We start from the raw sequence: 25,815 nt of genomic DNA on the forward strand, positions 1-25,815 counted from the left end.
TAACACGTCTGTTGAAGCAAGACGTCTTCTCAAGCACTTCTTCAGACTAACACGTCTGTTGAAGCAAAAACATCTTCCAACGCTTCTTCATACTAACACGTCTGTTGAAGCAAGGCGTCTTCCAGAGCTTCTTCAGACTGGTACTGCTCATAGACAATTTACATAACTTAGTTTTGTTCCTGAACACATCATTAAAACTATGTAGTATTGATTTAAACTTATTTATTTAAGTTTATTTTAATTAATTAAATTATTTTTTTTAATTATTTTTTTCTTTTATTAATTAATTATTTTTATTTTTATTTATTTTTATTTAACATTTTCTCTTTTTTAATGTTTGTTAAAACTATGTTAAAAGAAACAAGAAATTGAATAATATATTTATATAAATATGAAATACATATTATTTATTTTATTAATATTATTATATTTATAACTTATTAATTATATGATAAATATTTTATTCTTATATTTATTAATTATTATATTTATCTAAAATATAGATTAATTATGATATAAATAAATTATATTTTAGTTTATTCAAATATTATGTATAAAACTATAATATTTTTATTATTAATTATCATTGTTAACATAACATTATGTGATAAATTCAGTTATTAAATAATATATTTATTTTATTTATATATATTTATTATTAAAGTAGTAATTTAAATAATAATATAGTTAAATTATTAGTATTTATTTATAATTTAACTATATTATTATTTGAATTCAAACAAATTAATAAATACTAATAAATTTAATAAATTCAAATATATATAATTGAGAAAATTAAATAATAATATAATATAATATATATATAATAAAATAAATAAAAGAATAATAAAAAAGTAACATTGAAAATAATTTAATTGATTAACATAAATATATTTTTATTATATAATAAATTTATACATAAACTAAAAAGTCCATTAAAGTGTTTTTTATTCTATTAGTTTCAGCTAAAACTGTTACATATATTTTAAACACAAAGTATATATATATATATATATATATATATATATATATATATATATATATATATATATATATATATATATAATTTTAAGTCATCAGGTATATTATATAAAAACATAACTTTTGCATAAAATTTATTTTTATTTAATACAATAGATGTTCTTCATAAAAATTCTCCAAAACAAGAATAATAATAATAAATTCTTCTAGGTAAAACAAAATTAAAATGATAAACCACTCCCCTTATTCCTAATCGGCACACCCATAAAAATTGTATCTAAGTACTTAATTTTGAATTGACTATATTTGAAAATATAAATAATGGACCTTTACCAAAAAAAAATATATATATATATTATAAATTTATTTTTATCAGATATAGTCCGAAATATACATTTATGTATTAACAAATTTAACAACTTCCTGTCCAAACTTAGTTTAACTTCCACGTTTGTTTCAAAAGAAAAGCTTATTATGTAGTCAATTCAAGGATGTTAATTCATCACACAAAAAATGAAGAAAAAGAACTTCATTTATTGCAGTTTTTGGTAGGTAAATTAAAAGGACGAGAGTAACAAACAAGGTCGATCAATCCTTATTATTATTCTTTGGTCAGAAAAGGCATATAAGAGTATCTATCTTGATCTCTATGATTTGATCAAAACAAAACACTGAACATGCATGCAGTAAAAACCTTAAAAATATTTTAAGATTACTACCCATTCATTGTTTGAGCATTTCCAAAACAGTTTGGTTCCCAACAAAAAGAATTAAGAAATCTCTTTCACAGTACTTACTTATTTTCTCCAACAACCCGATAAAACATCCAATAACCCGATCAGGCAGGCTGAACAAGGGCAGGCAGGAACAACATAAAAATAAATATTAGAAAGAAACACTTTACGATACAAAACATCATACTTGTGTTTTGCCCGTTCCAAGTCCCTCTCTCCCATACAAAGTGGGGAGGGAACACCACTCAATTAACAATGTCCATCACAAGCTTACGTGACTTCAAAACCGACCACTTCATACGCCTTTGATAAGCCGCTTGTAGCAATGCCAACGATAATACTAAAATCCACTTAAATCCCATCTGCATTTTCAACACACATCGTCATCTCAATCATAATTCAACTAGACATTATTTTATGCATATATAACAAGACAGTTAGTTACCAGTTTTCTTTCTTCCATTTCTGGTTCTGCAGCCCATGCCAAGAATGTCACAACATCTTTTCCCATCTGCAAAAAAAATGGTGTTTAAATCGAAAGAATGTAGTAGTTTAACAATAAAACTGCGCACTAAATAATTAGGAGGCAAACCTGAGCTTCGGTAGCTGGGGTACCATCTTCATATTCAACAGCACCATCATTAAGCATTTTAGGCATGGCTATAGCTCCTCCAGGGAAGTATGGGTTGTAGTGTAATCCTTCTCTAATCTGCATATGTATATGAATGATGATTGTTAGTTCAAAACACATCAAAACCCGAGAATATTAGGGTTAGAGGCCCTATTAATAATAAAGAAAGAAGATTACTTCATCGGAAGTAAACAACGGACTCCTAAAGAGCAGGTCAAGAGCTCAATTTCCATTCCCCTCTTAGCTATCATCGGGTTCGACAAAATTGGAATTGAGGGTCTAATTACAAATCCTTTGTTGGTTTAATGACTTAATAAGGAATTTGAATTAAAATTATAATTTCAATGGAATTGAATGTATATGTTTTTTAAGTTTCAACTTCATCCTTCCCACATTGAAATAGTAAATTTATGATTTCTCCAAACATAAGAAATTAATTAATTCAATTTTTATTCTTATAAGTTTTAATTCTAATTGTAATGTCAGTTATACACATCTAAACATAAGACTTGAAGATTTCTACTTAATCAAAGAGAAGTCTGTTGAACTAAAAAGAAATCCATCATACACAAATGAAACATGTGGGCTTGTTTGGATTTAGTCCAAAACACCTTATCTCTTGAACAATCGCTTCAACATTCAAAAAAACAACTAAATTACCCTTACTTTATATTTTATATAAATTTAAATATAAAATGCAAATAATATTTTAGTAATTTAACCCAACAAATACACTTTTTCATCAAACAGAATTTATTCCAAAAAACGGATTTAAAAAAAACTACATCGAACAGGCTTTAAGTATCAGATTAACTCGTTATATAATCCTGGCTTCTGCTTATGCCTGGTCTGGTGTAAGGCTAGTAAATTATATATTTGTAAATAAAGTTTGATGGGAACCTATACTAGTTATTGCATAAACAGAAACAACAGGATGATTCACACGGATAATAGAAAAATGTTACTAGAGGTGAAAAGAAAAACTTACAGAAACACCAGCTGGAGGATCACGGTAACCAGTTAGAAGAGCAAATACATAGTTCTGGCCATTGTGGCGAGCCTGAAATCGAAGATGACAGAGGTTATGTATATGGAAATGATTGATATGCAATAAAAAACAATGGATAGGAATTTACTTTGGTGACAAGACTTAGATCTGGAGGATAGGCTCCTCCATTTGCAAATCTAGCAGCTTGCTCATTTGCATATGGCTGAGGAAATCGGTCACTTAATTTACCAGGACGAGAAAACATTTCACCCTCATCATTGGGGCCATCAACCACTTCAATCTCAGCAGCCATTGCCTTGGTTTCCTCCTCCGTGTATGCAACACCCACCAAGTCACGATAAGAAATCAGTGACATTGAATGACAGGAAGCACAGACTTGTGTGTAAACCTGGTGACCACGGCGAATCCTGTTTGTGTGGTTTTCAACAGATATAACATGAACCAATAAATAAGGGAGTAACTATTTTTCAGGAAAAAAATATGGCATAAGCATCACAGGAAGAGATTATTGTTTCAGCACTATGACGCTAAGAAACATACTACTGAGTCACTTATTTTGAACAAGAATAACTTTTGGTTATATATAAATTGCTCAAGATGGAACACGCCTAATACTATAGGTCACTAACTTGTAAGAGAAAAACTTCTCATGATTGGTAGACATGAGATAGTTTCAAGATGATTTCAATTCTTAAATGAATTATAAGTTGTGTGGTTATGTCCATGTGAAGAAACAGATAGACACAAACACTTTGACAGGATGGAAACAAAACAATGCTAAACAGGAAACTAAGGCAATAAAAACATTAGAAGAGAAATAATAGCATCAACTCACGATGCGTGATCATATGAACTGAGAATGCCTTGGTGTGGCCAAGGGTAATCTGGACTAGCTAAACCATGCTCAGCTTCATCAGCAGCTGCCATTGTTGAAAATCCCAAAAGCCCAGTTACACCAGCTCCTAGTAGAGCAAATGCTTTCAGAGATTTCATGCCTGCAGATTCAAACCCTTCTTGATCTTTCCTTGAAACAAGAGATGACAAAACTGGGGGAGCCTGCACATATGTAAGAATGTTAATAAATGTGAGATTCAACGATAGTTCAACAATTAATATTTCCTCTCCCTATTTCTTTTTGAGATCATCTTCAGAACAGGTTATAGAAGAATAGACTCAATGTTAATGAAATCGCCATACATTGACTAGTAATATATTTTTTGAAAATAGAAAAGAGATTAACAATTGCCAAAGGTTTTCATACTCTCTTTGTTTCCCTGGCTATGGATGGTTACAAAATGATAAACATGTCACAATATCCAGTAAAGCATTCGGCTTGACAAGATCCAGTAAAGCATAGGTACTAGCAGGGATAGCCAGTGGGAGTGTTAATGTTTTACAATGAAAACAGATTTATTGATCTTCATGCAGTTTTAAGGAGTTCAGATAGACAGAGTGCTAACAAAATCTATGATTGCATATAAAATACATAGAAATAAAAAACATAGTAACAATGAATTATGAAACAATGCTCACAGCGGAATGAGATTGAAGCCTCCTCTTGAATAACTGATGAATTGCTCTACCAGCCATTTTGGTCAACCTGTTGGTTCAACAAGAAAATAATAATTAAACCCCAGACATTAAAGTAACGATGACAAAACATTTTACAAATCGGAAAATATGAGACTTACAACTTAAAAGACGAATAAAACTAGTTAGTTGTATAACTTAAAATGAAAAATAAAGAGATAATTTTCTCGAAGGAGGAATTGGTCATCGAAAACATGATAGAAGCATAACATGGAGCAACAAGATTTTATACATTCCCAACAAAAAATCTATTACATTGGTCATCAGCATATGCAATGCGAAGCTAAATTACTCGAAGATTGGTACATGACATTGAGCACAATAATCCCAATAAAACAACACCATCAAACCTGGTTTGCTACAAAGAAATCTCAAATACTATGTTGCCACATCTTTCATAAGTGAACTTTCTCTCAAAGCAGTGGCATGCAAGAATAACCAAAAATCAAAGGGGAGAAATTTCAAAGAAGTATGTTAATCCCTTTATCATAAAGTCTGAGTAGCTGAAGTTAGAGCCTGTTGATATTGAGTTCCAGATCTAATCATCTATGTCCATTAGTTTCTAAAGTTCAAGACCAGGCAAGCATTCAGACTTTAATCATCTAATCATCCTCATTCTGGTAACTAAACAAACTTGATTGTGATAATAGTTTCCCTCTAGCCCTTCCATATCTAGTAAGGCAACATTTTCTCTTTAGTTGATAGATCCACCAATGGTCTATGTTGTTATACAACAATCCACATACCTTGTTCATTCTTTTCATAATTCTACAAACCAAAAATGAATAACTAAAGCATGTCAACTGTTTCTTCATAATAGCGCTTAGAACATAAAGTATGGATAAACAAATACTTTCGTTCCTCAAAGTGAAATACAATCATCTAGCTTAATCAATATTCCAAATGTTTTAGACGCTTCAAATAACAAATAGGTCAAATGTTTCTTGAACTTATCGTGTCCACCAGATTGAGCATATCTTCTCGATACAAGTTGAATATCTACAATCCAAATCCATATTCCAAATGTTTTAGACGCTTCAAATAACAAATAGGTCAAATGTTTCTCATACAAAAATATAGAACTTATCATGTCCACCAGATTGAACACACATATTCTCGATACAAGTTGAATATCTACAATCCGAATCCAAAAAAAGGATGAAAACATGCATTAGAGACCTATAAACTATCGAAAACTAAACCGTTTGATCCGTTTCTGAACTAACAATTGTCACAACTTAGCTTTCCAACATATAGACAAGGATCCTGAGAGAGATTCAAGTCCGAATAAAGAAAACATGAAGCAATTACGCGTATGACCTGAAGTGCGACGAATTGATTCTATTCGAAAGAGAGGTCAGAAACGAGAAGATCTGAAAGATGAAAGAAGGATGGATGGAAAGCTTACCGGTGAGGATCGCTGCGAGGTCGACGGGATCCAGAGGCCGAAATGAGAGAGCGATCCGACGAAGTGAAGCTATGGAAGGGATGGACACACGCAGACTATTCTACTATCAGAATTTCGTCAATGGCTAATTTTTTTATGAAGTGATTGGACGAAACATTGGGCTTGATATAGAATCATTAATTTGGGCTTATGGACATTATAAAATGGGCTCTTCATATGATTCTCTTAAGGTGTGATAATTTATATATTTATAGAAAAAAATAATTATTTATTTTAGTATTTATTAATTTAAATAAAATTATGTTTTTGAAATATATTTTAATTATATATATTAACAAATTTAATAATATTTGTTTTTATCTTGTGTCATGACGAAGTCGCGCTCTACCCTCACCATTCTCTCGAGTTTGGACAAAGTCCCCATACACCTTTCGAAAGTCGTTCTCTTGCGCCCGGACGAAGCTCGCCCTCCACCTCCGCCGAAAACATCCTCTATTTGATAACAGGGACTGCTTAATTACTCGATATGTAAATTTCATCGAGATTAATATGAGATTGCCTAAAATAAGTAGAACAATTCTATATGAGTAATTTTATGTGTATTTGGATTGAAATGGTGTTTCAAAAAGAAGTCGATATACATCTTTATACAACATATGAATTTAAGTCATATGGATATTTTTAACCGATAAACAAACTAAGTCGACTTTAAACCATTAGCCCTAGCGCAATTGAAAAAATGGCAGTAATGCAAGAGAAAGAACAATCAACTGAAACTCATACAAACAAAATGGAGAAGGAAAAGAGGTACCATGGTTCAAGTTTCTTTAGAGTAAGCACAATTTTCTTTTATCATTTTTCATTCCATATATTATTTGCACTTTACTTTTGTTGCAAAATTCATATGACCAAATCGATTACTTTCTAGATTTACACAAAGAGAAAGTTGAATAATTTCTTTATAAATATTTTATGTAGCAGATTATTCCACCAAAGTAATTAGTGGTAAGAGCCGACTTAAGAGACAAAAAAATTACGGGTTCGATTCCATCTTAAAGCTTTGAGTTTAGGCGGGATCATGGCTGTTAATTTCGTCCATACTTCTAATGGTATCCTCCGCCTTCCCCTATAAGTGGTCTCATATTTCTTTTACTTAAAAATCTTTTGTTTCCGATTCTTTGTTAATCTGTGTTAATAATTATTTTATTTGAATGTAGGCTCCCAAGCTATTATGGAGGAAAGAACCAAAATATCAATAAAAATAAATGGGAGATTTATGATGATATGGACAAATTTTGTGTATCAATTTTACAGAAATAATAAATTAAACATTTATTACTGTGATACAACATTGATTTACACAATTTATTTATTATTATATTATTTAAATACTTATATAATTAATTTAATATTAAATTAAAATCATTTTTTGCTTTTAAAATTTAGATATAATATTTTTTTATAATATTTACTTAATTTACTAATTATTACAATTAAATCATGTAAAATTAAGGTATTTAAATAAATAATAAATTATAATAACTAAAAAATGTTAATAATATACTGTATAAAAAAAAGGAAACTAATATTAGAATATGTTGATATAGTATAAATTAAAGAATGTATCTCTAAGAAGATTTAAAGGCCAATTAAAATTAAAAATCTTTTATTCATATGTAATATTTTATGTTAATTGATAAAAAAAATTACAAATATTCAATTACATACATAGAACATTCAAATAAATAGGAAGTTCGATAACCAGATAATCAATAATTAATTATTATAGTATATAATAAATAAGGTTTCTATCAAGTCACCTCAGATAACCAAGCTAGTTGAATGTTGTTTACTAAACAATTCAACCAACAAATCATTTTGAATTTGTCAAAATTATTATATATATTTTTAATATAAATGTATATGATTTTGTCATCAAAATTATGATATATATATTCATATATTTTTAATATTTTGTGACAAACCTCTCTCACACTGTCAAGTTATTTGTGATTAATTAATAAAATTATTTTATTTAAGAAAGAAAAAGTGTAACTAAGTGATAAAGTATTAAATAAATAAGAGAAATTATTTATTTATCTCCTATTAATTAGACTAAATATAATAACCAAATCCTATATTTTATCTCCTATTAATTAGGCTAAATATAATAACCAAATCCTATATTTTCTCAATTTAGTTATTTCTCTATTACTATTATAAATAGATAAACTATTTTAAAGATTATTCATTCAATCAATAATATTATTTCAATCTTTCTCTTCAAGAACTCAATCAAATAGTTCTTGTTTATTTTATCAATTCAAGGAATTTAACTTGGTATCAGAGCGTATAAGGGAAAACTCCCGAAAACGATTTCAATGGAAGAACAATATCACTCCTCAGTTCTACCAATAATATCTGGAAGCGTAAAGCTTGATAAATATAATTATATCTATTGGAAATCACAAGTTACTCCAATCATGATAGGTTATGATTTTATGGATATAGTAGAAGGAAATCTTGAAACTCCTCCCAAATTTCTTCAAGAAACAGATGGTCAAAATAATGCAATTCAAATCAAGAATCCAAAGTTTAAACAATGGCGTATCCAAGATCAAAGGGTACTTGCATGGCTCTTTTCAACATTGACCGACGAGATTCGTCAACAAGTCTCAAAATCATCTTCGGCACAAGAACTTTGGAAAACCTTAGAGAAAATCTATGTTTCTCAATCAAAGAGCCGACTATTTGAGTTACGGAGTCAACTCCTAAACGCACACAAAGGTAGTGATTCTCTTCTTAACTTCATTCAACACATCAAAAACCTATCAGATGCACTTATTGCTGCCGGACAATATGTTTCTGATCAAGATCTGCAACTAACTCTACTCAACGGGCTTGGAGACGAGTTCGAGCCGATGATATGTGCTCTAACTTCCGGACAAGATCTATTGTTTAATGAGATGACAGACATACTTCTAAATTATGAACAACGACTCATATTCAAGAAAAGAAAATTCCATTATGAAAATATTTCGCGCTCAAACGTTTCGGCGAATGTTGCTTATATTTATAGGCATGGAGGCGGAAAGAACCAAAGACAGAACCGAGACAATAATCGTCCGCAATGTAATTTTTGTCATAAAATTGGTCATCGCTCCGAAAGTTGTTTTTATAATCCATCTTGTCAAATATGTAATGTACAAGGACATAGTGCTCTTGAGTGCCCTCGTTTTAATCCTTCTACAAATCCTACGACAATGTTAGTTACATCGTCTACTATTGTAGATCCCACTTGGTGTCCAGATTCAGGTGCTACCGACCATATTACTTCCGATCTTAATAATCTACATGTACATGCTCCTTATACAGGTACTCAAACTATCAAAGTCGGAAACGGTATGCCTCTGAATATTTATAATATTGGTACGACTAAAATTTTAAATCAACAAAAATCTCTCTACTTACGTAATATCTTACACGTTCCGAATATTACTAAAAATTTGATGAGTGTCGCGAGATTTTCATCAGATAATAACGTATTTTTTGAATTCCACCCAAATATTTGTCTTATTAAAGACCGAGATACGAAGATAGTGCTTCTTAAGGGATTACTCAAGGACGGACTTTATTGCGTTGAACCTACTGAAAGTTCGTTTTCAACATGTTCTAATAAACAAGCATTTATTGGTATTAGATCTCCGGCTCAAATTTGGCATTCACGACTTGGACATCCTTCTAGCGCTACTACATCTTTAGTTATATCACACTTTAAATTACCAGTTTCAGGTAGTAATACTATTTCTTTTTGTGGATCATGTCAATATGGGAAAGCACATAAACTACCTTTTTCAGCTTCAAAATCTACATCTATGGCTCCTTTAGACCTAATTCATTCAGATGTTTGGGGACCTGCTCCTGAATTTTCATCTAATGGTTGTCGTTATTTCGTACATTTTGTGGATGATTTTAGCAAATTCACGTGGATATATCCGCTAAAGAAAAAGTCGGATGTTTTGAATACATTTATCAACTTTCTTCGACTTGTTGAAAATTTATTTAGTCGTAAAATAAAAATATTGCAAACTGATTGGGGAGGAGAATATAGAAATTTCAAATCATTAACAGATAATCATGGTATTTTACATCGTTTATCTTGCCCACATACTAGTGAGCAAAATGGCATTGCTGAACGAAAAATTCGTCATATTACGGAAACTGGTCTCACTTTATTGGCTCATGCATCTATGCCACTACATTATTGGAGTGAAGCTTTTGAAACAGCCACATATCTTATCAATCGTCTTCCTACTCCGACATTACATCAACGTTCACCATTCGAGACTATATTTCACTCTTCTCCTGATTATGGTTTTTTGAAGACATTTGGGTGTTCTTGTTATCCACTCACACGGCCGTACAATCAACACAAACTCGATTTTCATACTACTGAATGCAGTTTCCTTGGTTACAGCTCATCTCATAAAGGTTATAAGTGTCTTCACATTCCGTCTGGACGAATATTTATCTCTCGACATGTCACTTTTGACGAACTCACTTTTCCTTTCAAAAATAAGGACCTTGTGCGCTTGTCTAAACCACAAGAAGATAACGAGACATCTCTTCCAACAACTATACTTAATTTACCAATACCACCTCTATTATCTCATATCACTTCACCGTCTTCATCATCACCCTCTTCGACCTCAACAACATCACCAAACACTATAACATCTTCTTCTACTACTATTACTGTTCCTTCAACACAACCAGTTATCACAACAGTTAATGCACCTACATCTTCTACTCATCATATGATCACACGCAATAAAGCACGGTCTATGTCCTCATCAGCTCTCATTGCTACTTCTTCCGCTACTACACCTACATGTTTTACCAAAGCTAATAAGGATCCGCAATGGCGTCTTGCCATGACAAATGAATATAATGCTCTTATTCAGAATAAAACATGGTCTCTTATTCCTCGTACACAATCTCATAATATTGTTGGATGTAAATGGGTTTTCAAACTCAAGCATAAAGTTGACGGGTCTATTGATCGACATAAAGCACGTCTCGTGGCTAAAGGATTCCATCAACAACAAGGTATTGATTATGAAGAGACATTCAGTCCTGTGGCAAAACCCACTACTATTCGTGTTATTCTTTCTTTGGCAATATCTTATCAATGGTTCATTCATCAACTTGATATTAGCAATGCATTTCTTCATGGGTCTCTACAAGAAGAAGTTTACATGGCACAACCACCCGGTTTTGTCCATCCAGATTTTCCTAATCATATATGCAAACTTCATAAAGCAATATACGGTCTTAAACAGTCTCCTCGTGCCTGGTATGCTACTCTCCGGACTGCTCTACTATCTTTTGATTTCATAGAATCAAAATCTGACACGGCTCTCTTCACGTATCATGCACCTCAAATAACAGCATACTTTTTAGTATATGTGGACGATATTATTCTCACAGGCAACTCTAAATCGTTTCTAACAAAAATTATATTTCAATTAAATAAATTATTCCCTGTTAAAGATTTCGGTCAATTACATTACTTTCTTGGAATGGAAGCCACTCGTACCAAAGATGGCTTATTTCTTTCTCAATCCAAGTATATTGACGATATTCTCACTCGGGCTGATATGATTCAAGCAAAGCCATTACACACTCCCGTCTCTGCTGGCTCATCCCTTTCTAAACATGATGGTGATCCTTTATTTGATCCGTTTCTCTATCGTAGTATAGTAGGGGCTCTACAATATCTTACACTAACTCGTCCTGAGTTAGCCTTTGCTGTCAATCGAGCTTGTCAATTCATGCAAACTCCCACATCTTCTCATTGGGGAGCGGTTAAACGTATTTTTCGATATCTTCGTCATACTCCTCGTCATGGGATCTTTCTTCGTCCAAATTCACAATTCACTCTTGCTGCCTACTCTGATGCTGACTGGGCAGGATGTCCCGATGATCGTCGTTCAACAACTGGATTTTGTATTTTTTTAGGTGACAACCTCATTTCTTGGAATTCTAAGAAACAACAAGTAGTTGCTCGCTCTAGTACTGAATCTGAATACCGTGCTCTTGCATATACAACTGCTGATCTTTGTTGGATTCAATCTCTACTTAGTGAACTTCGAGTTTCACTTTCTTCTTCTCCGGTTCTATGGTGTGATAATATTGGTGCCGCATTCTTATCAGCAAACCCGGTATTTCATGCTCGCACAAAACATATTGAAATCGATTTTCACTTTGTTCGGGAAAAAGTTGCTCGTAAACAACTACTCATCCAATATATTCCTACTGAAGATCAAGTGGCTGATATCTTCACCAAAGGTCTTTCTTCTCATCGATTTGCTCTTTTACGTAGCAAGCTCACGGTTTGTGCCTCACCTTTTCGCTTGAAGGGGGATGATAAAGTATTAAATAAATAAGAGAAATTATTTATTTATCTCCTATTAATTAGACTAAATATAATAACCAAATCCTATATTTTATCTCCTATTAATTAGGCTAAATATAATAACCAAATCCTATATTTTCTCAATTTAGTTATTTCTCTATTACTATTATAAATAGATAAACTATTGTAAAGATTATTCATTCAATCAATAATATTATTTCAATCTTTCTCTTCAAGAACTCAATCAAATAGTTCTTGTTTATTTTATCAATTCAAGGAATTTAACTCTAAGGTAAACCATCTATCTATTGATGTCATCTTACTACATAAATATTGTTTATGTTTTTATTGTTAAAATTATCAATATTCTAAGTTTTAACAATACAAATAATGATATTGTATAGAACAAATTTGTTTGTGAGGAACCATTCAACTTTATTCTTTCATTATAGGTTATTTGTTAATTAATCAAATTGTTTATCCTTATTCTAGTTTAGCGATAACAAAAGATGGATATCAGCCTCCTGAAGTTTTTGGTTCGAACCTGTCATACGACAAGTTCTGTGTCTGGTCTGGTTCAATGTTTAAGTGTGTTTGCGGATTATGTATTTAACCCGTAATAATTAATCGCACTTTAAAGAGCGGAATTTAACGTTCTAAAAAATAAAAAGTTATTCATCTTTATCTTGTATGTTACCTTCTTTGATATTATACTAGACTACTAGCTTTGATCTTATGTGATGTTCCCTTAATTTATTCTATTTATATAAATAAAAAGTAACCATTAAATCGATTAGAACTTACAAATATATATATATATGTATATTATGTTTATATATATATATATTATGTTTCTCTCTTAAAATAAACAAGATATCTGAGAAAAAAAAAAAAGAGAAGACACACCCACAATTATTAAAGACAAATGTTATTATTCAAGAAGATAGGGGTGCAAAAGAGATGTCCTCCCACAATTTACACAATTTAGCTAAGAAATCATACAAAATGACCCTTCTTTCATTGCCCCTATACAAAAATACATAATTTAATGAACATAATTTTATATTTATGTTTCTTTGAAATCAAATTTCAAAAGTTATTTAGTTTTGTTTTCGACATTTACACAGCCAAATCAAAACTTAACAACAGTAACCGCATCGAAAAATCGACTACTTTGCATCTCCTTTTAACTCCTCAATCTTTCTCAAGGCCTCCTTAATATCGTATCTCTTATCGACGTCCATTTCAGCACACGACAATCCAATTCTCAACATCTTCATCATTTCCGCCTCGTCTTGCCTACTTGCCTTCATCTCCTTATCGAACACCTCTGCGGTGTCTTCATGGGCCGTGGATTGCACCCATGTTACCCAGTCTATATCGCTTCCACTACCGGCCTGTCGAGGGGAGGTGGTTGGGAACTTCCCGGTTAGAATTTCCAAGATCAAGACACCGAGGCTCCAAGCGTCGGTTTTCTTTGTGATACGATTGTTGTACTTATGCTCGGGTGACTTGTAGGCTACCATGAGCTCTTGGGCATGTTCCGTGTTGAACACGGGGATTAGGGCGTAGTCCGTCATGAGTGGTTCGAGAGACTCGGTTAGGAGAACGTTTGAGGACTTGAGGTGACCGTGGGGAACAATCAAGCTTGGCAACTCGTTGTGGAGGTATAGAAGACCTTTAGCGACACCTTTGATGATTTTCAATCGGGCTGACCAATTGAGAGTTTGTTTGTTTCCGGATCCTTTGGAATGATGAAGATAGGTGGCTAACGAGACGTTATTAATGTAATCCGATACAAGAAGCTTCTCCTCCTTTCGATAATAGAAAGCAACCGGAGAAAGAAGGTTGGGATGGTTTAGCCTCGCGATCCTCCACATGTGCTCTTGAAACTCTTCTTTCCCGACGTTGTTCATTTGCTTAAACCTCTTCACCACCATTGGTTTTCCCGAAGGAAGACAAGCCTTGTAATACACACCAAGGGAACCGTTTCCAAGCGTCTCCGCTGAGGAGTTGAGCAAGTCCGGCAACTCGAACCTCTCCCTATCTTCAATTAGAAACACTAGCTTTGTTGGCTCCGCCTTCTTGTGTCTGGCTCCGTAATTGGCTGGGGAAGCTCGATCCGACGTCATCATGTCCCCGGTCTTGGAGATCTCAGAGCTAGAGCCCACAAGAGGGGCCTCCACGTCTGCTAGACCGGTTGGCTTATTTTTAAGAGTGATTATGATCATTCCTATGACGGCTAGGACCGCTAAAAAGGAAAAGATGACAAAGATAACATTGATAGTTGGCTTTGAAGAAGTGCATGCTTGGAGTGGATGCCCGCAGAGACCGGCATTACCTGCATTATTTTTTTGTTAATAGTTTATATCCGGGCTAGAATGATAGTATTATCAAGTAAACAAACAAAATAAACACTATTTTCTTTCGGTGACAGAAAATATCAATAACGACGGTATTCTTCCGTCACTTTTGTGCTATATAAAAAGTGTTTTTGCACCTAGATTCGCATTGTATGTAACTCACCGGAGAAGGATTCTACGGGTAGGTATGTCACGCTATAAGGGATTGGGCCATCAAATTTATTATCGGAAAAGTTGAGAAGCTTGAAGTTGACGACCGTAAAGTTTGGAATGACACCAGAGAATTGATTTCCCTCTAGGCTCAACTCCACAAGTCTAGGCAACGTTGCCAAAGACATGGGAATTTGGCCGGTGAATGCATTGTAGGATAAATAAAGCTTCTTTAACGAGGTCATGCCATCGAAACAATCCTGATCGATAGGACCGGAGAATTTATTATGTGAAAGGAATAAGGCTTTCAACTTTCCAACCTTATTTAGCTTTGGGAGTTTCCCATCTAAGCTGTTATTAATCAAACTCATCATTCTTAAATGAGGCATCCCTACAAGAGAATCAACGTCAATGGCGCCCGAGATCCCCATCCCTTCCAACTTTATCCCCCATACACGGCCTTCCTCGCAGAGGATGCCACCCCAGTTCGTCTTGTTGCCTGTGCATGGTCGCGTGGATGGTTTCCACGTGGAGAAGGCTGTGTGATTGCTGATTAGAGAAGATTTGAAGACAAGAAGGGCTTCAGATTGGGTGACGGAGATGACAACCGTCGCTTGATTTATAAGGATGGTGAAGATCGTGAGAATAGTGAGATTGATCAACGGGGCCATTCCGTCGTGTCGTGAAAGATTACGTCGTGTCGTGAGAGGTGCGCGCGCAGGAGAGGCGACGTGCACCTCTTTGCGGCTGCGAAAGACAGACGTGGGGGATGTTTCTTTTCTTTCTATGCCAAGGAGAAGTTTTGGATGGCAATTCCAATTCTATGGGAGAAAGGATGCCAAAAATAGTAGGTGGTGGAGAATGAAGAAAAAATCATGGCCATTAGGTTGACTAAGTCTTTTCTTGGTATACTTTCTAACTAACATATTTTTATCAAAAATAAATCATTATGTTATTCCTACCAAAAAAATAATAATATAAATTAATTTGATATATATTTAATTATTATATTATTCTTCATAAAAACAAAATATTAAAGTAATAATAAATTATATTAAAGTAATAATAAGTTAATGTGATATATATATATATATATATATATATATATATTCTTCCTAAAACAATATTAATGTAATACATTGTTAAAACTTAATAAAAGAATTAACATGACCCATAAACCTCATTTCAATCCAAAACCTAATTTTCACTTATATTTGATTTCGCTCGTGAGTTAATTTGTGAGAGTAAAAATTATTACACTTGTTTATTTTAAGATAACTAGGCATAATTTTTGAGTAATGAAATCGAGAAGGAATTTAGTGTCCTGAAGAATGTCGAAAACTATGTGTAAAAATTTGATAAGACTTGAAATCTAATAAGAGAGATTAATTTCATTTTTCAAGTACATTTATAATATCACAAATTAAGAGAATAAAAAAAAAAAGAAAAATAAGAGAAAATTCTAAATGGATTTGTGACCTTTTATTAAGTATGTATAGTATCATAAAATCCAATATAGGTACAAAAACTCCCACTTATTAAAAAAAGGTATCTGAACTAATTTCAAATACAAAATATACCACAAACTCTATAAAAACAATAGCATCAGTTTAACTCCAACTAACTAACTTTAGTACCCAATTAACAAACATTAATAATTATTAATTCTTCTACAAATTGTAACAAGATTTAATTGCAATATGATGTCTTCTCTGTGTACATAAATTTGGTCTAAAAAACACTAATAAAATTTAGCTATTAAAGATTGATGCTCTCACCTGGTTCCACGTGCCATCGGTTCGACAACAGCTAGAGGATTCACTTGGTATGAAAACGCAAGCTGCCACAGGTCAATCGAAGTGTTCCTCAATGACAAAGCTTGTGTCTTTATACTACTGCAATGAAGAAGCCCGGTTAATGTATGCATAAAACTCAAAAAATAAATGGTGAATGAGTTCTAAGAAAATGTAGATTGATGGCTTACCTTTTTATAGCAACTCGCTTCTTCCGCAGAAAATAAAACACTAAGAGAAGCAAACAACTGAACATGATTTTCCCATTTGATAAGACCAGACGATAGCTTCCAAACTTTAAAGTGATGTTACGGAACAGCCAGAAGGGTTGAACACTTTGTTTCGATAATTTCAGAATTTGTTGTTTCTTCTTGTTGTTATGAGCATTAGACAGGAAAGAATTAACTTTATTCTCATCGGCTAAGGAAGAAACTTGTGATGATGATGATACAGAAACATTCGGGATGTAAAGGGAGTTTAGTCTTCTTAGAAGTTCCTGAAACGAAAAAAATGACTAAAATTTTCTAACAAACGACAGAAAATAAGAATTCAGTACAAAATGAAGAAGAAGAAGAAGAACTCAACTTGTTGTTTTTCTTCTGGTAATGAAGCTTTCTCAACCCACTTAATAGCATTGGCTAAGTCTCTTTGAGGCATCCCAATAAAAGTTGCAACATAGAGCTCAACAACTTCCAAATATTTCTCAACCCCTAGCATAGAGTGATTGCCAAGTTCTTCTACATTTTTTAAGGCATAGTTATTTTCATCCAAGGACGTCCAATTGTTCAGAAATTCCTCAAGAATTTCTCGAGCAGATAATTTATGACCACCCCATACTTGAAAGCAAACTCTGAATCAAAAACAAAATGAATAAACACACTAATGGGCAGAACCAAGAAAATAGGACAATTTTTTCGATAATCCAGCTTTAGATTTGAATCATAGGAGACAAATTACCCTGATATGAAGACGTCAATAGGAATGGAAATCAGAGAACCATACAAAGACTTCAGTTCATTCAGAATTTCCCTTGTCCTGTAAACTATAGTTAATGATTGTCTGTTCATCAGTTCATAGCTATTATTACCTTTAGACACCAAAGAATTACCTTCCAAGCTCCTTCAAGGACTGAACCAAAACCATGGTGGCTGATTCCAGCATATCACAGAATTCAGTATCATCAAGGGATTTGGTGGATTTAAGACTGCATAGATCTTTAAGAACAGATGAAGCTAAAGACGATGCTTCATCAAACATGCAAGAAACAAGATAGCTGCAAATTGAAAATGAAAAAAAAGGATCACACCAGACAATTGAAGCCATAAAATAGGCCACATGGTTTAATCTTTCTTTGCAGTTAAGAATTGGCAAATGGGTAAACGTGAAGCAAGAATCTTTTTCAGTAGGGTTTGTGGCAATTTTCAAACTGGGTTGTCTTGGGATAAACCTCGTACATACAAGATTAAGTCAGCTGTTTACACTCTGCAATATATGTTCATCTTGATTTCCCCCAAATTAAGAAATAACTCAAGAGATAATTTGAATCTAATGAAGAAAACAACTTCAAGAAGAGAGAATGAACATAAAAGAAGAAACTAAACCTCTCAGATCGTTCGATTTCTTCCCACAGTGACTGATTGGAACTACAGATTTCCATACCCTTTTTCTTCCTCTTGATGATAAATTCTTCTGTGTTTTCGTCAATAACAGGAATTCTTCCGGTAGAAAATCGAGACGAGATATATATAAGACTTTTTGAATGTTAGACAGAACAAGGATTTGCGGGTGGAAATGGTAGTGTCAAACCCGGCTGAAGATCCAAGAGGAAGGGGATTTGGGAATGCGTGAATGATAATAATCAAATAAAAGTATTTATAAAATAAAAGTATTTAATTTTGAGAGTTATATATATATAAAAAGATAATTAACAAATAATAAAAAATAAAACCTCCATCAAATTGTACAACAATTTACAATTGGGTTTACGATAAAAACTCATTTTGTAGAGTAAACTGAATGATTCAATGAAATTGTGGTGTGAGAAAAATCTCTATTAAATATTCTAACATTATTTTAAATGAACATTAATGGAGGATGGATAAATAAAGCCAAAAAAGTACTCTCAAATTATAATTCATTATTTACATATATAGTTAAAATAGCGAAAAACACGTAAAATCATAGAAAGATACATGTAAAAATGTTTTACAAATAACATTATTAAAAATATGAAAAATAACTTTATATCCGATAATTTTGTCACATTTATTGCTAAGAAATAAATACATACGAACTCAAAAAAGTATTACTTACACAATAAAGGCTATGAACAAAAAAAAAAAAAAAAACTCACTAACCTTTGTCCATTGAGAATAATGGATCCGATTAAAAAAGATATCGCACTGAACATAATATATCAACTTAAAATGACGTAACGGTGAAAAGAGAAACAATATATTTCGAAACTAGAAAATAATAAAAACTAGTTCAAGATGAAATGTTTTTTTTAATTTTTTTTTATCCATGAACTTTCATTAGTTACTCTTTTTCTTGTATCTTATAATGGATTGGATTACAGTAAATAAGTTATATTAATTGTCAATACCTATTGAATTGTCCTTGAAGCAAATTAATTAAAAATTAAGTAAATAAACTATTTAAAAATAAACATAATTTATAATTTAGTATATTAAATAATAAATAAATGATTATAGCAATTCAATATTTTTTTTAAATTCATGAAATATTTGACAATAATTTTGTTAATATATTAGAGAACAATAACAATATCTCTTTCTTTATATTCAAAAGTCATGAAGACAACTCATCCAATATTACAAAATAATTTAATAATTCATTCATTCTTGATAAATCAAAAATGAATTGTATTTAGAATGATTCAACTAATACAATGATTAAGAATGATCATTCTATCTGAATTTGAATTTAACATATAAATTATATCGAATATAAGATTTTGATACAATAAAGGATGTAGATGAATATAATAAATAATTTGTTTACTAATTTTTGAGTCATTGCAAAAGGTTTATTAAACAATTCAAAACCTTGGTTTCTTAATTTTTTATATTTATTAAGTACAACATTTTATTTCAAACAAATATTATTTATTCCTATTAGTTATATTTTGTTTGATTATTATAGTAATGTCATTTATCACTTATTGAATATATGATCAAATATCCAAAAATTTATAAAACCGACCAAATATCCGTCGACAAATGTATGGTCTTAATAGAGAATAACCTAACATTTCATCATCGATCAACCCTAACAATTATACGAGAATAGATTGAAATATAAATAATACAAGAAGAACCTAATAATAATGAGCTAAGAAGATTTAAATGAGTCTTATTTACCTATCAACACAGTCTAGAATAGAGATACAACACCCAAATTGAATATTAGTAATCCACTAGGAAAAAGGTATTAGGCAATGTCAAATGTTTCTTCTTATAGGCTATTTAGAGATAAATCCAACAAAAATCTGGTCTATAATCAATAGCAAAAATGTAATAAAAAAGCAAAATAGAATTCATATGAACAACCAAATAGATGATCAGCAGGTTCTAATGGATGATAGCTGGAATATTAGAGAACATAATAGTAATGATCATAGTCCATAGAGGAACATTCATAGTCAAGATTAACAAGTTCTCCAATAGTAATTTCTAACATCTCTTGCAAATAGGAGCAAATCCAATACCTTAAGAAGTCATTGTTCCTCAGTTCTACCCATTATGAAGTCATCAAGAAAAGAAGAATGAATACATCATTCAAACATTTCTTAAGTCACCAACCCCTTGCAAAAAACTACTATAACATGACTATTCTTTATCAGGATGAAGAAAAATTAAACTTCAACCTCTTCAAATGAAGGTGGTTTAGGTCTGAAATCATTCCAAATCAAAATCATTGGGTTTTTTCAAACGAATCGAAGTTTTTTTTTATCAAGATAGTATGAACAAATTCTTCACTTCCACTATAAGCATGATCCCATTATGAATTCATCAAGAAAAGAAGAATCAACACATTATTCAAATTTCAAACATTTCTTAAGTTGCCAAACCCTTGCAAAAACCTTCTATAACACAACTATACTTTATCAGGATGAAGAAAAAATGAAGGTGGTTTAGTTCTGAAATCTTTTAAATCAAAGCTGTAGGTTTATTTATTAAGATAGCATGAACAAATTCTTGGTTGTTGCAGCTTCATGATTGAATTTTGTATGCAGCATAAAGGGTATTCCGAAAACTCATTCCTACAGCTAAACAATCTTCAACAAACAATATTCTAAGACTTACCTTTCAGATCATTCATAGAAACAAATAATCTAATTGAATAGAAGAGTGAAATCAAAACAAATGCAGCAATATGAGCTAAATTGTTCTAATGTGACAGTTATATTTCATACAGGAATCACTCATTTCAGAGAAAAATTCAGCTTCATGATTGAATTAAGTATACAACATAAAGGGTATTCCAAAAACTCATTCCTACAACTAACCAATCTTCAACACACAAGATTTCTAAGATTACCCTTTTAGATCATTCATAGAAACAAACAATCTAATTGAATAGAAAAGTGAAAGCAAAACAAATGCAACAATATGAGCTAAAATTTTCCAATGTGACAGTTATATTTCATACAGGAATCACTCATTTCAGAGACAAATTCAGCTTCATGATTGAATTAAGTATACAGCATAAAGGGTATTCCCAAAACTCATTCCTACATCTAAACAATCTTCAACAAACAAGATTTCTAAGACTACCCATTTAGATCATTCATAGAAATAAACAATCTAAATTGCATAGAAGAGTGAAATCAAAACAAATGCAGCAATCTAATCCAAATTGTTCCAATATGACAGTTTTATTTCATATAGGAATCACTCATTTCAAAGACAACCCATAATAAAAAAACAAATGAAAAAAGAGTACAAGATGAACCGGCTTATTTCAAAGAAAGTTAAAACACGAACCAGTTACAAATACAATCAAAATATTTGTAAGTTCGACGAATAGACATGGTTCAAAGTACGCAAAATTAGTAAAAAAAGACGATTCTTCTTACTGTAAGACTGAAGACAAGGATCAGATCAAACAGGACTAAGGAGCTGATATAGAGAAGGTTTGGGATCAGTATTCATTCCTATAATGATGATCAGAGGAATGAAACCATAGTGAGTGATGACCTTCGCTTTCTTCATAGTCCAAGTACTCCATTCTTTAACGCATTTCCCTACTGATCCTTCAGATTCCGCCTTCGATCCCTTCGTTGTCTTGCCTTTTGCCCGGAGTGAAACCTTCGAAGCCATTGATTCCTCTGCTCTCTATATGATGAAACCCTAATTTTGTGTTGATATATTCATATTTATGTGACTCTTTGCCTTTTATTAAAAAAAACATTAATTATTTGTCAAGATATCATATTATATATTTAAATCCTTAAAATATCCATTTGGGTATAATTTATTTCTACAACATTACAATCTAACAAAAATGTCAAAAACTTTGCAGGGAAAAAAATTCTTATATTTTGACATTAAAACCGACATAAATAAAAAGTAAGAGATATACTAACATTTCAATAAACAAAATTTGTTTTAAAAATAATTAATTTAGAGCAATTATATAAAATCCACATCAATATCCTTGTAAAAAAAGCACAAAAATAAAAAAAGAAACTAAAGAATACATGTTAAACATTATATAAATAAAATATTATATTAATTACCTATATATGCACAACAAAAATATTTAGGTCTCGTTTGAATTAAAATTTTCTAAAAAGTCTGATTATTTAAAAAGTAATGATTAGGGATAATTTAAAAAAAATTAAATTTTATAATAATTTTTTTTAAAAGAGTATTAATATATATATAATAATAAAATAAAAATAAAAATTTAAAATAAAAATTATTTTAATATTTTGATTCATAAATTAAAAAATAAGATAAATGAAAAAAATAATATATATTTTTTATTTTAAATATTTAAATAATTCAAACTAAGAAGTCATTAACAATCAAACAAATAAAAAGCATCTATTAACAAATAAACCTCTTAGTAATCATTTACAATTATTTTAAGTTAAAATCAAACTGATGACTTTAATTTATTTTTGTTTGTTTCATTTGAGGCTTTGAGCTAATTCATAGGTTAGTATTGTAAAAATATTAATGGGGTAATTCATATTCTATATATTTTTTTCTTTTGTTTTTTCTTTAAAATTAGATAAGTAATTCAAAATCCCAAAGTATTTAGATAATATAAATAATTGAGTGTGTTTGATAACATGTAATTAAATTAAAATTAAAATTAGCAGACTCTTTAATATTAAGAATTTAAATTGAAATTAGAATTTTAATGAAATTCAATTTAGTGTAATTTTATAATTCTAAATTCATATGTAATTCCAATTTTTTTTATGCATATATATATATATATATATATATATATATATATATATATATATATTAATTTAAGAAGTTAAATGTTGAACAAATATTTTTTTTAACAAAAATTAAAACTTCTAAAAATCTCTTTACTCTGGCTATAATAATTGGTTGTGTCAAACAAATATATTAATAAAATAAATAATATATATTAAAATTATTTTTTCTAATTTTTTTTACAAACATAAAAATTGAAATTTAATTATAATTACATAATTTTCTCTATGATTAGAATTGAATTAAAATTCAATACCAATTTTCATATAATTGGAATTCCAATTTTAATTTTAATTTTAATTTTAATTTTAATTCTAATTCTAATTCTAATTCTTATTTTAATTTTAATTTTAATTTTAATTTTAATTTTAATTTTAATCATAAAAAATGTATCCTTAATGTTTTAATTATATTATTTTCTCTCTTTTTAACATTCATAAAACTATTATAACATAAAATATATATTTTTATTTTTGAATGAAGAAGAACTGACATGGCATTGTGATTCTTGGTTTCCATTCAAAAAACATATATGTTTTTTTATTAATACAATAATTTTCCATTACAATAAAAAAAATAAGTCATTTTAATTTGAATAGAAAGGGTTACATTATGAGAATAAAGTCTACATTTTTTGAAGAAAAAAAAAACAAATAATTTCAAAGACAAACTCCAAATAGAGGAGAAAAAACCCCTCATTTATTTCATAGATAAGAATTTAAGTAGTTTTTATTTTTTCAATCAAGTCAGCTGCATCTTGAACCGTTGCTATATTTGCAGCACCTTCCTCTCCAATGGACACACCAAACTTCTCTTCTAGTGCCATCATAATCTCAACCTATATTTTCAAAAAAATTAAGTTTTTTGGTCCAATTTAGCAGCGAAAATAAACAATAACAATCGAAGACCTACCGTGTCGAGTGAATCGGCCCCCAGCTCCACAAACTTAGTTTGCGGTTCAACTGAGCTTTCGTCAATCGAGAGTTGGTTGGCTATAGTACTCTTAACAATATCAAGAGTCTTTGTAGAAGCCTATGTATATACAATTGATATGACAATTAATATTAGCTTGAAATTGAGGAAAAAAAAACTAAATATATAATTTATTACAAGTGAGCATGAAATTGTAGTCTTGAAGCAATTGCTGGAACATTTTGAATATCTTTCAATTGCTCTTGATGTATGAATCCTACACCTTCTAAATTTTAGCCCTTCACCCTGTAAATATATATGTAATAAGTTCTTAAAATATTTTCAATTTTTAAATTAGTTAACAAAATATGTAACAATGAAAATACAATGTTTCATCGGAGCGAGACATACATGGCCAGAAACCGAAGAGTTGAGAAGGTAAAGTTTAAGAGTGATTTTGATATTTTTATTATTGGCGACGGAAAAGAGTGCGGTGGTTGTTGTTGCTGAGACGAAAGCCATTTAAGAAATTCTTTCTATAAATTTTGGAACTTGGTTTTGGGAGATTTACAAATGGAATTTCATAATATATGCTTATAACCTTATAAAAGTTATTATGAGATATGTTTGGGCGGTAATAACAATAAATGTTTTGTTTGTTCTACCTAATTAAGGAAGACACTTTGTATTTGTATTTATTTTATTGGGTTGAGATCGAGAAAGAAATTGGAGATGTCTATGCCATGCATTCACTCATTTTGTCCCATTATATAATTTGGACTAATTGGCCGTTATGATTGTGTAATCCCCATTTTTTATATTCCCAAACAAAGGTTTTCGAAACCTTATTATTGTAAACACTCATTTTTCACCTCCCAAAATTTATAATTTATGTTTTTAATAAATCCGAGCTTATACAAATTTCTCGAATTTATTCACGGCTCATTGTACGATTTATTTTAAAAAGCCAATTATTTTTTAGAACACTTGAGTTTTTGAAAATAGTTAATTTTTGGATTCTTAATAAAGTTAAGGTAGTAATTTGTCTGTGTTACAACATTTAGGGAATTTATTATACTTAGAATATTCAAAGTTTATTTAATTAATTACTTACCTTGCATATTTATAAAAAAAAAATAAAAAAATTATTTTACAAAATATATATTAACGTTTTTATTTCGTTAGGTATATTTTGTTTTCTTTTAATTAGTTTAGTTGTTAGATTAGTTTGTTATATTTCGTTAGGTATATTTTGTTTTCTTTTAATTAGTTTAGTTGTTAGATTAGGTTTTGCGATTTTATTTTTATAAGTTAGTTAGTATTTTCTTTTCACAATTAGAATTG

General features: G+C 30.7%; 5 protein-coding genes across 5 annotated transcripts; all 5 read right to left on the reverse strand.

Annotated features, from left to right (window-relative positions):
• Positions 1–1,666: 1,666 nt before the first annotated feature.
• LOC124941870 (cytochrome c1-2, heme protein, mitochondrial-like) lies at positions 1,667–6,492 on the reverse strand. The gene is made up of 8 exons (XM_047482233.1): positions 6,354–6,492; positions 4,889–4,955; positions 4,191–4,411; positions 3,483–3,762; positions 3,335–3,406; positions 2,308–2,424; positions 2,161–2,226; positions 1,667–2,077 (listed from the first exon to the last, which is right to left on the reverse strand). The coding sequence occupies exons 2-8, from the start codon at positions 4,943–4,945 to the stop codon at positions 1,961–1,963; spliced, it is 930 nt and encodes a 309-aa protein (XP_047338189.1). The 5' UTR covers positions 4,946–4,955; positions 6,354–6,492; the 3' UTR covers positions 1,667–1,960.
• A 7,276-nt stretch (positions 6,493–13,768) lies between these two features.
• On the reverse strand, positions 13,769–15,974 carry LOC124943247 (pollen receptor-like kinase 4). The gene is made up of 2 exons (XM_047483787.1): positions 15,298–15,974; positions 13,769–15,112 (listed from the first exon to the last, which is right to left on the reverse strand). Exons 1-2 carry the CDS (start codon positions 15,953–15,955, stop codon positions 13,941–13,943), a joined length of 1,830 nt encoding a protein of 609 aa, XP_047339743.1. The 5' UTR covers positions 15,956–15,974; the 3' UTR covers positions 13,769–13,940.
• Positions 15,975–16,776: 802 nt separating this feature from the next.
• Positions 16,777–18,889, reverse strand: LOC124941960 (protein APEM9). The gene is made up of 6 exons (XM_047482352.1): positions 18,679–18,889; positions 18,186–18,350; positions 18,035–18,112; positions 17,663–17,927; positions 17,269–17,573; positions 16,777–17,179 (listed from the first exon to the last, which is right to left on the reverse strand). The coding sequence occupies exons 1-6, from the start codon at positions 18,732–18,734 to the stop codon at positions 17,059–17,061; spliced, it is 990 nt and encodes a 329-aa protein (XP_047338308.1). The 5' UTR covers positions 18,735–18,889; the 3' UTR covers positions 16,777–17,058.
• A 3,069-nt stretch (positions 18,890–21,958) lies between these two features.
• Positions 21,959–22,462, reverse strand: LOC124942477 (mitochondrial import receptor subunit TOM7-1-like). Its single transcript, XM_047482995.1, has one exon. It carries the CDS (start codon positions 22,420–22,422, stop codon positions 22,204–22,206), a length of 219 nt encoding a protein of 72 aa, XP_047338951.1. The 5' UTR covers positions 22,423–22,462; the 3' UTR covers positions 21,959–22,203.
• A 1,815-nt stretch (positions 22,463–24,277) lies between these two features.
• Positions 24,278–24,993, reverse strand: LOC124943248 (acyl carrier protein 1, chloroplastic-like). Its single transcript, XM_047483788.1, has 4 exons — positions 24,883–24,993; positions 24,670–24,777; positions 24,472–24,591; positions 24,278–24,397 (listed from the first exon to the last, which is right to left on the reverse strand). Exons 1-4 carry the CDS (start codon positions 24,991–24,993, stop codon positions 24,278–24,280), a joined length of 459 nt encoding a protein of 152 aa, XP_047339744.1.
• Between the last annotated feature and the right edge of the window lie 822 nt (positions 24,994–25,815).

The sequence above is a fragment of the Impatiens glandulifera genome, chromosome 6 (genome assembly GCF_907164915.1).
Source record: "Impatiens glandulifera chromosome 6, dImpGla2.1, whole genome shotgun sequence".
NCBI classification, from domain to species: domain Eukaryota; kingdom Viridiplantae; phylum Streptophyta; class Magnoliopsida; order Ericales; family Balsaminaceae; genus Impatiens; species Impatiens glandulifera.

Excerpts from the sequence above, each read along its gene's own strand:
- LOC124941870 (XM_047482233.1), bottom strand. The coding sequence starts at position 4,945 with ATGGCTGGTAGAGCAATTCATCAGTTATTCAAGAGGAGGCTTCAATCT. Across the intron at positions 2,425-3,334 it reads ATCCTCCAGCTGGTGTTTCT|ATTAGAGAAGGATTACACTA; the intron begins GTAAGTTTTTCT and ends ATACATATGCAG. Across the intron at positions 2,078-2,160 it reads AAATGGAAGAAAGAAAACTG|ATGGGATTTAAGTGGATTTT; the intron begins GTAACTAACTGT and ends TTGAAAATGCAG.
- LOC124943247 (XM_047483787.1), bottom strand. The coding sequence starts at position 15,955 with ATGGCCCCGTTGATCAATCTCACTATTCTCACGATCTTCACCATCCTT. Across the intron at positions 15,113-15,297 it reads ACCCGTAGAATCCTTCTCCG|GTAATGCCGGTCTCTGCGGG; the intron begins GTGAGTTACATA and ends AAAATAATGCAG.
- LOC124941960 (XM_047482352.1), bottom strand. The coding sequence starts at position 18,734 with ATGGAAATCTGTAGTTCCAATCAGTCACTGTGGGAAGAAATCGAACGA. Across the intron at positions 17,574-17,662 it reads TACCAGAAGAAAAACAACAA|GAACTTCTAAGAAGACTAAA; the intron begins GTTGAGTTCTTC and ends TTTTCGTTTCAG. Across the intron at positions 17,180-17,268 it reads AAGCGAGTTGCTATAAAAAG|TAGTATAAAGACACAAGCTT; the intron begins GTAAGCCATCAA and ends TCTTCATTGCAG.
- LOC124942477 (XM_047482995.1), bottom strand. The coding sequence starts at position 22,422 with ATGGCTTCGAAGGTTTCACTCCGGGCAAAAGGCAAGACAACGAAGGGA.
- LOC124943248 (XM_047483788.1), bottom strand. The coding sequence starts at position 24,993 with ATGGCTTTCGTCTCAGCAACAACAACCACCGCACTCTTTTCCGTCGCC. Across the intron at positions 24,778-24,882 it reads ACTCTTCGGTTTCTGGCCAT|GGTGAAGGGCTAAAATTTAG; the intron begins GTATGTCTCGCT and ends ATATATTTACAG. Across the intron at positions 24,398-24,471 it reads GGGCCGATTCACTCGACACG|GTTGAGATTATGATGGCACT; the intron begins GTAGGTCTTCGA and ends TTGAAAATATAG.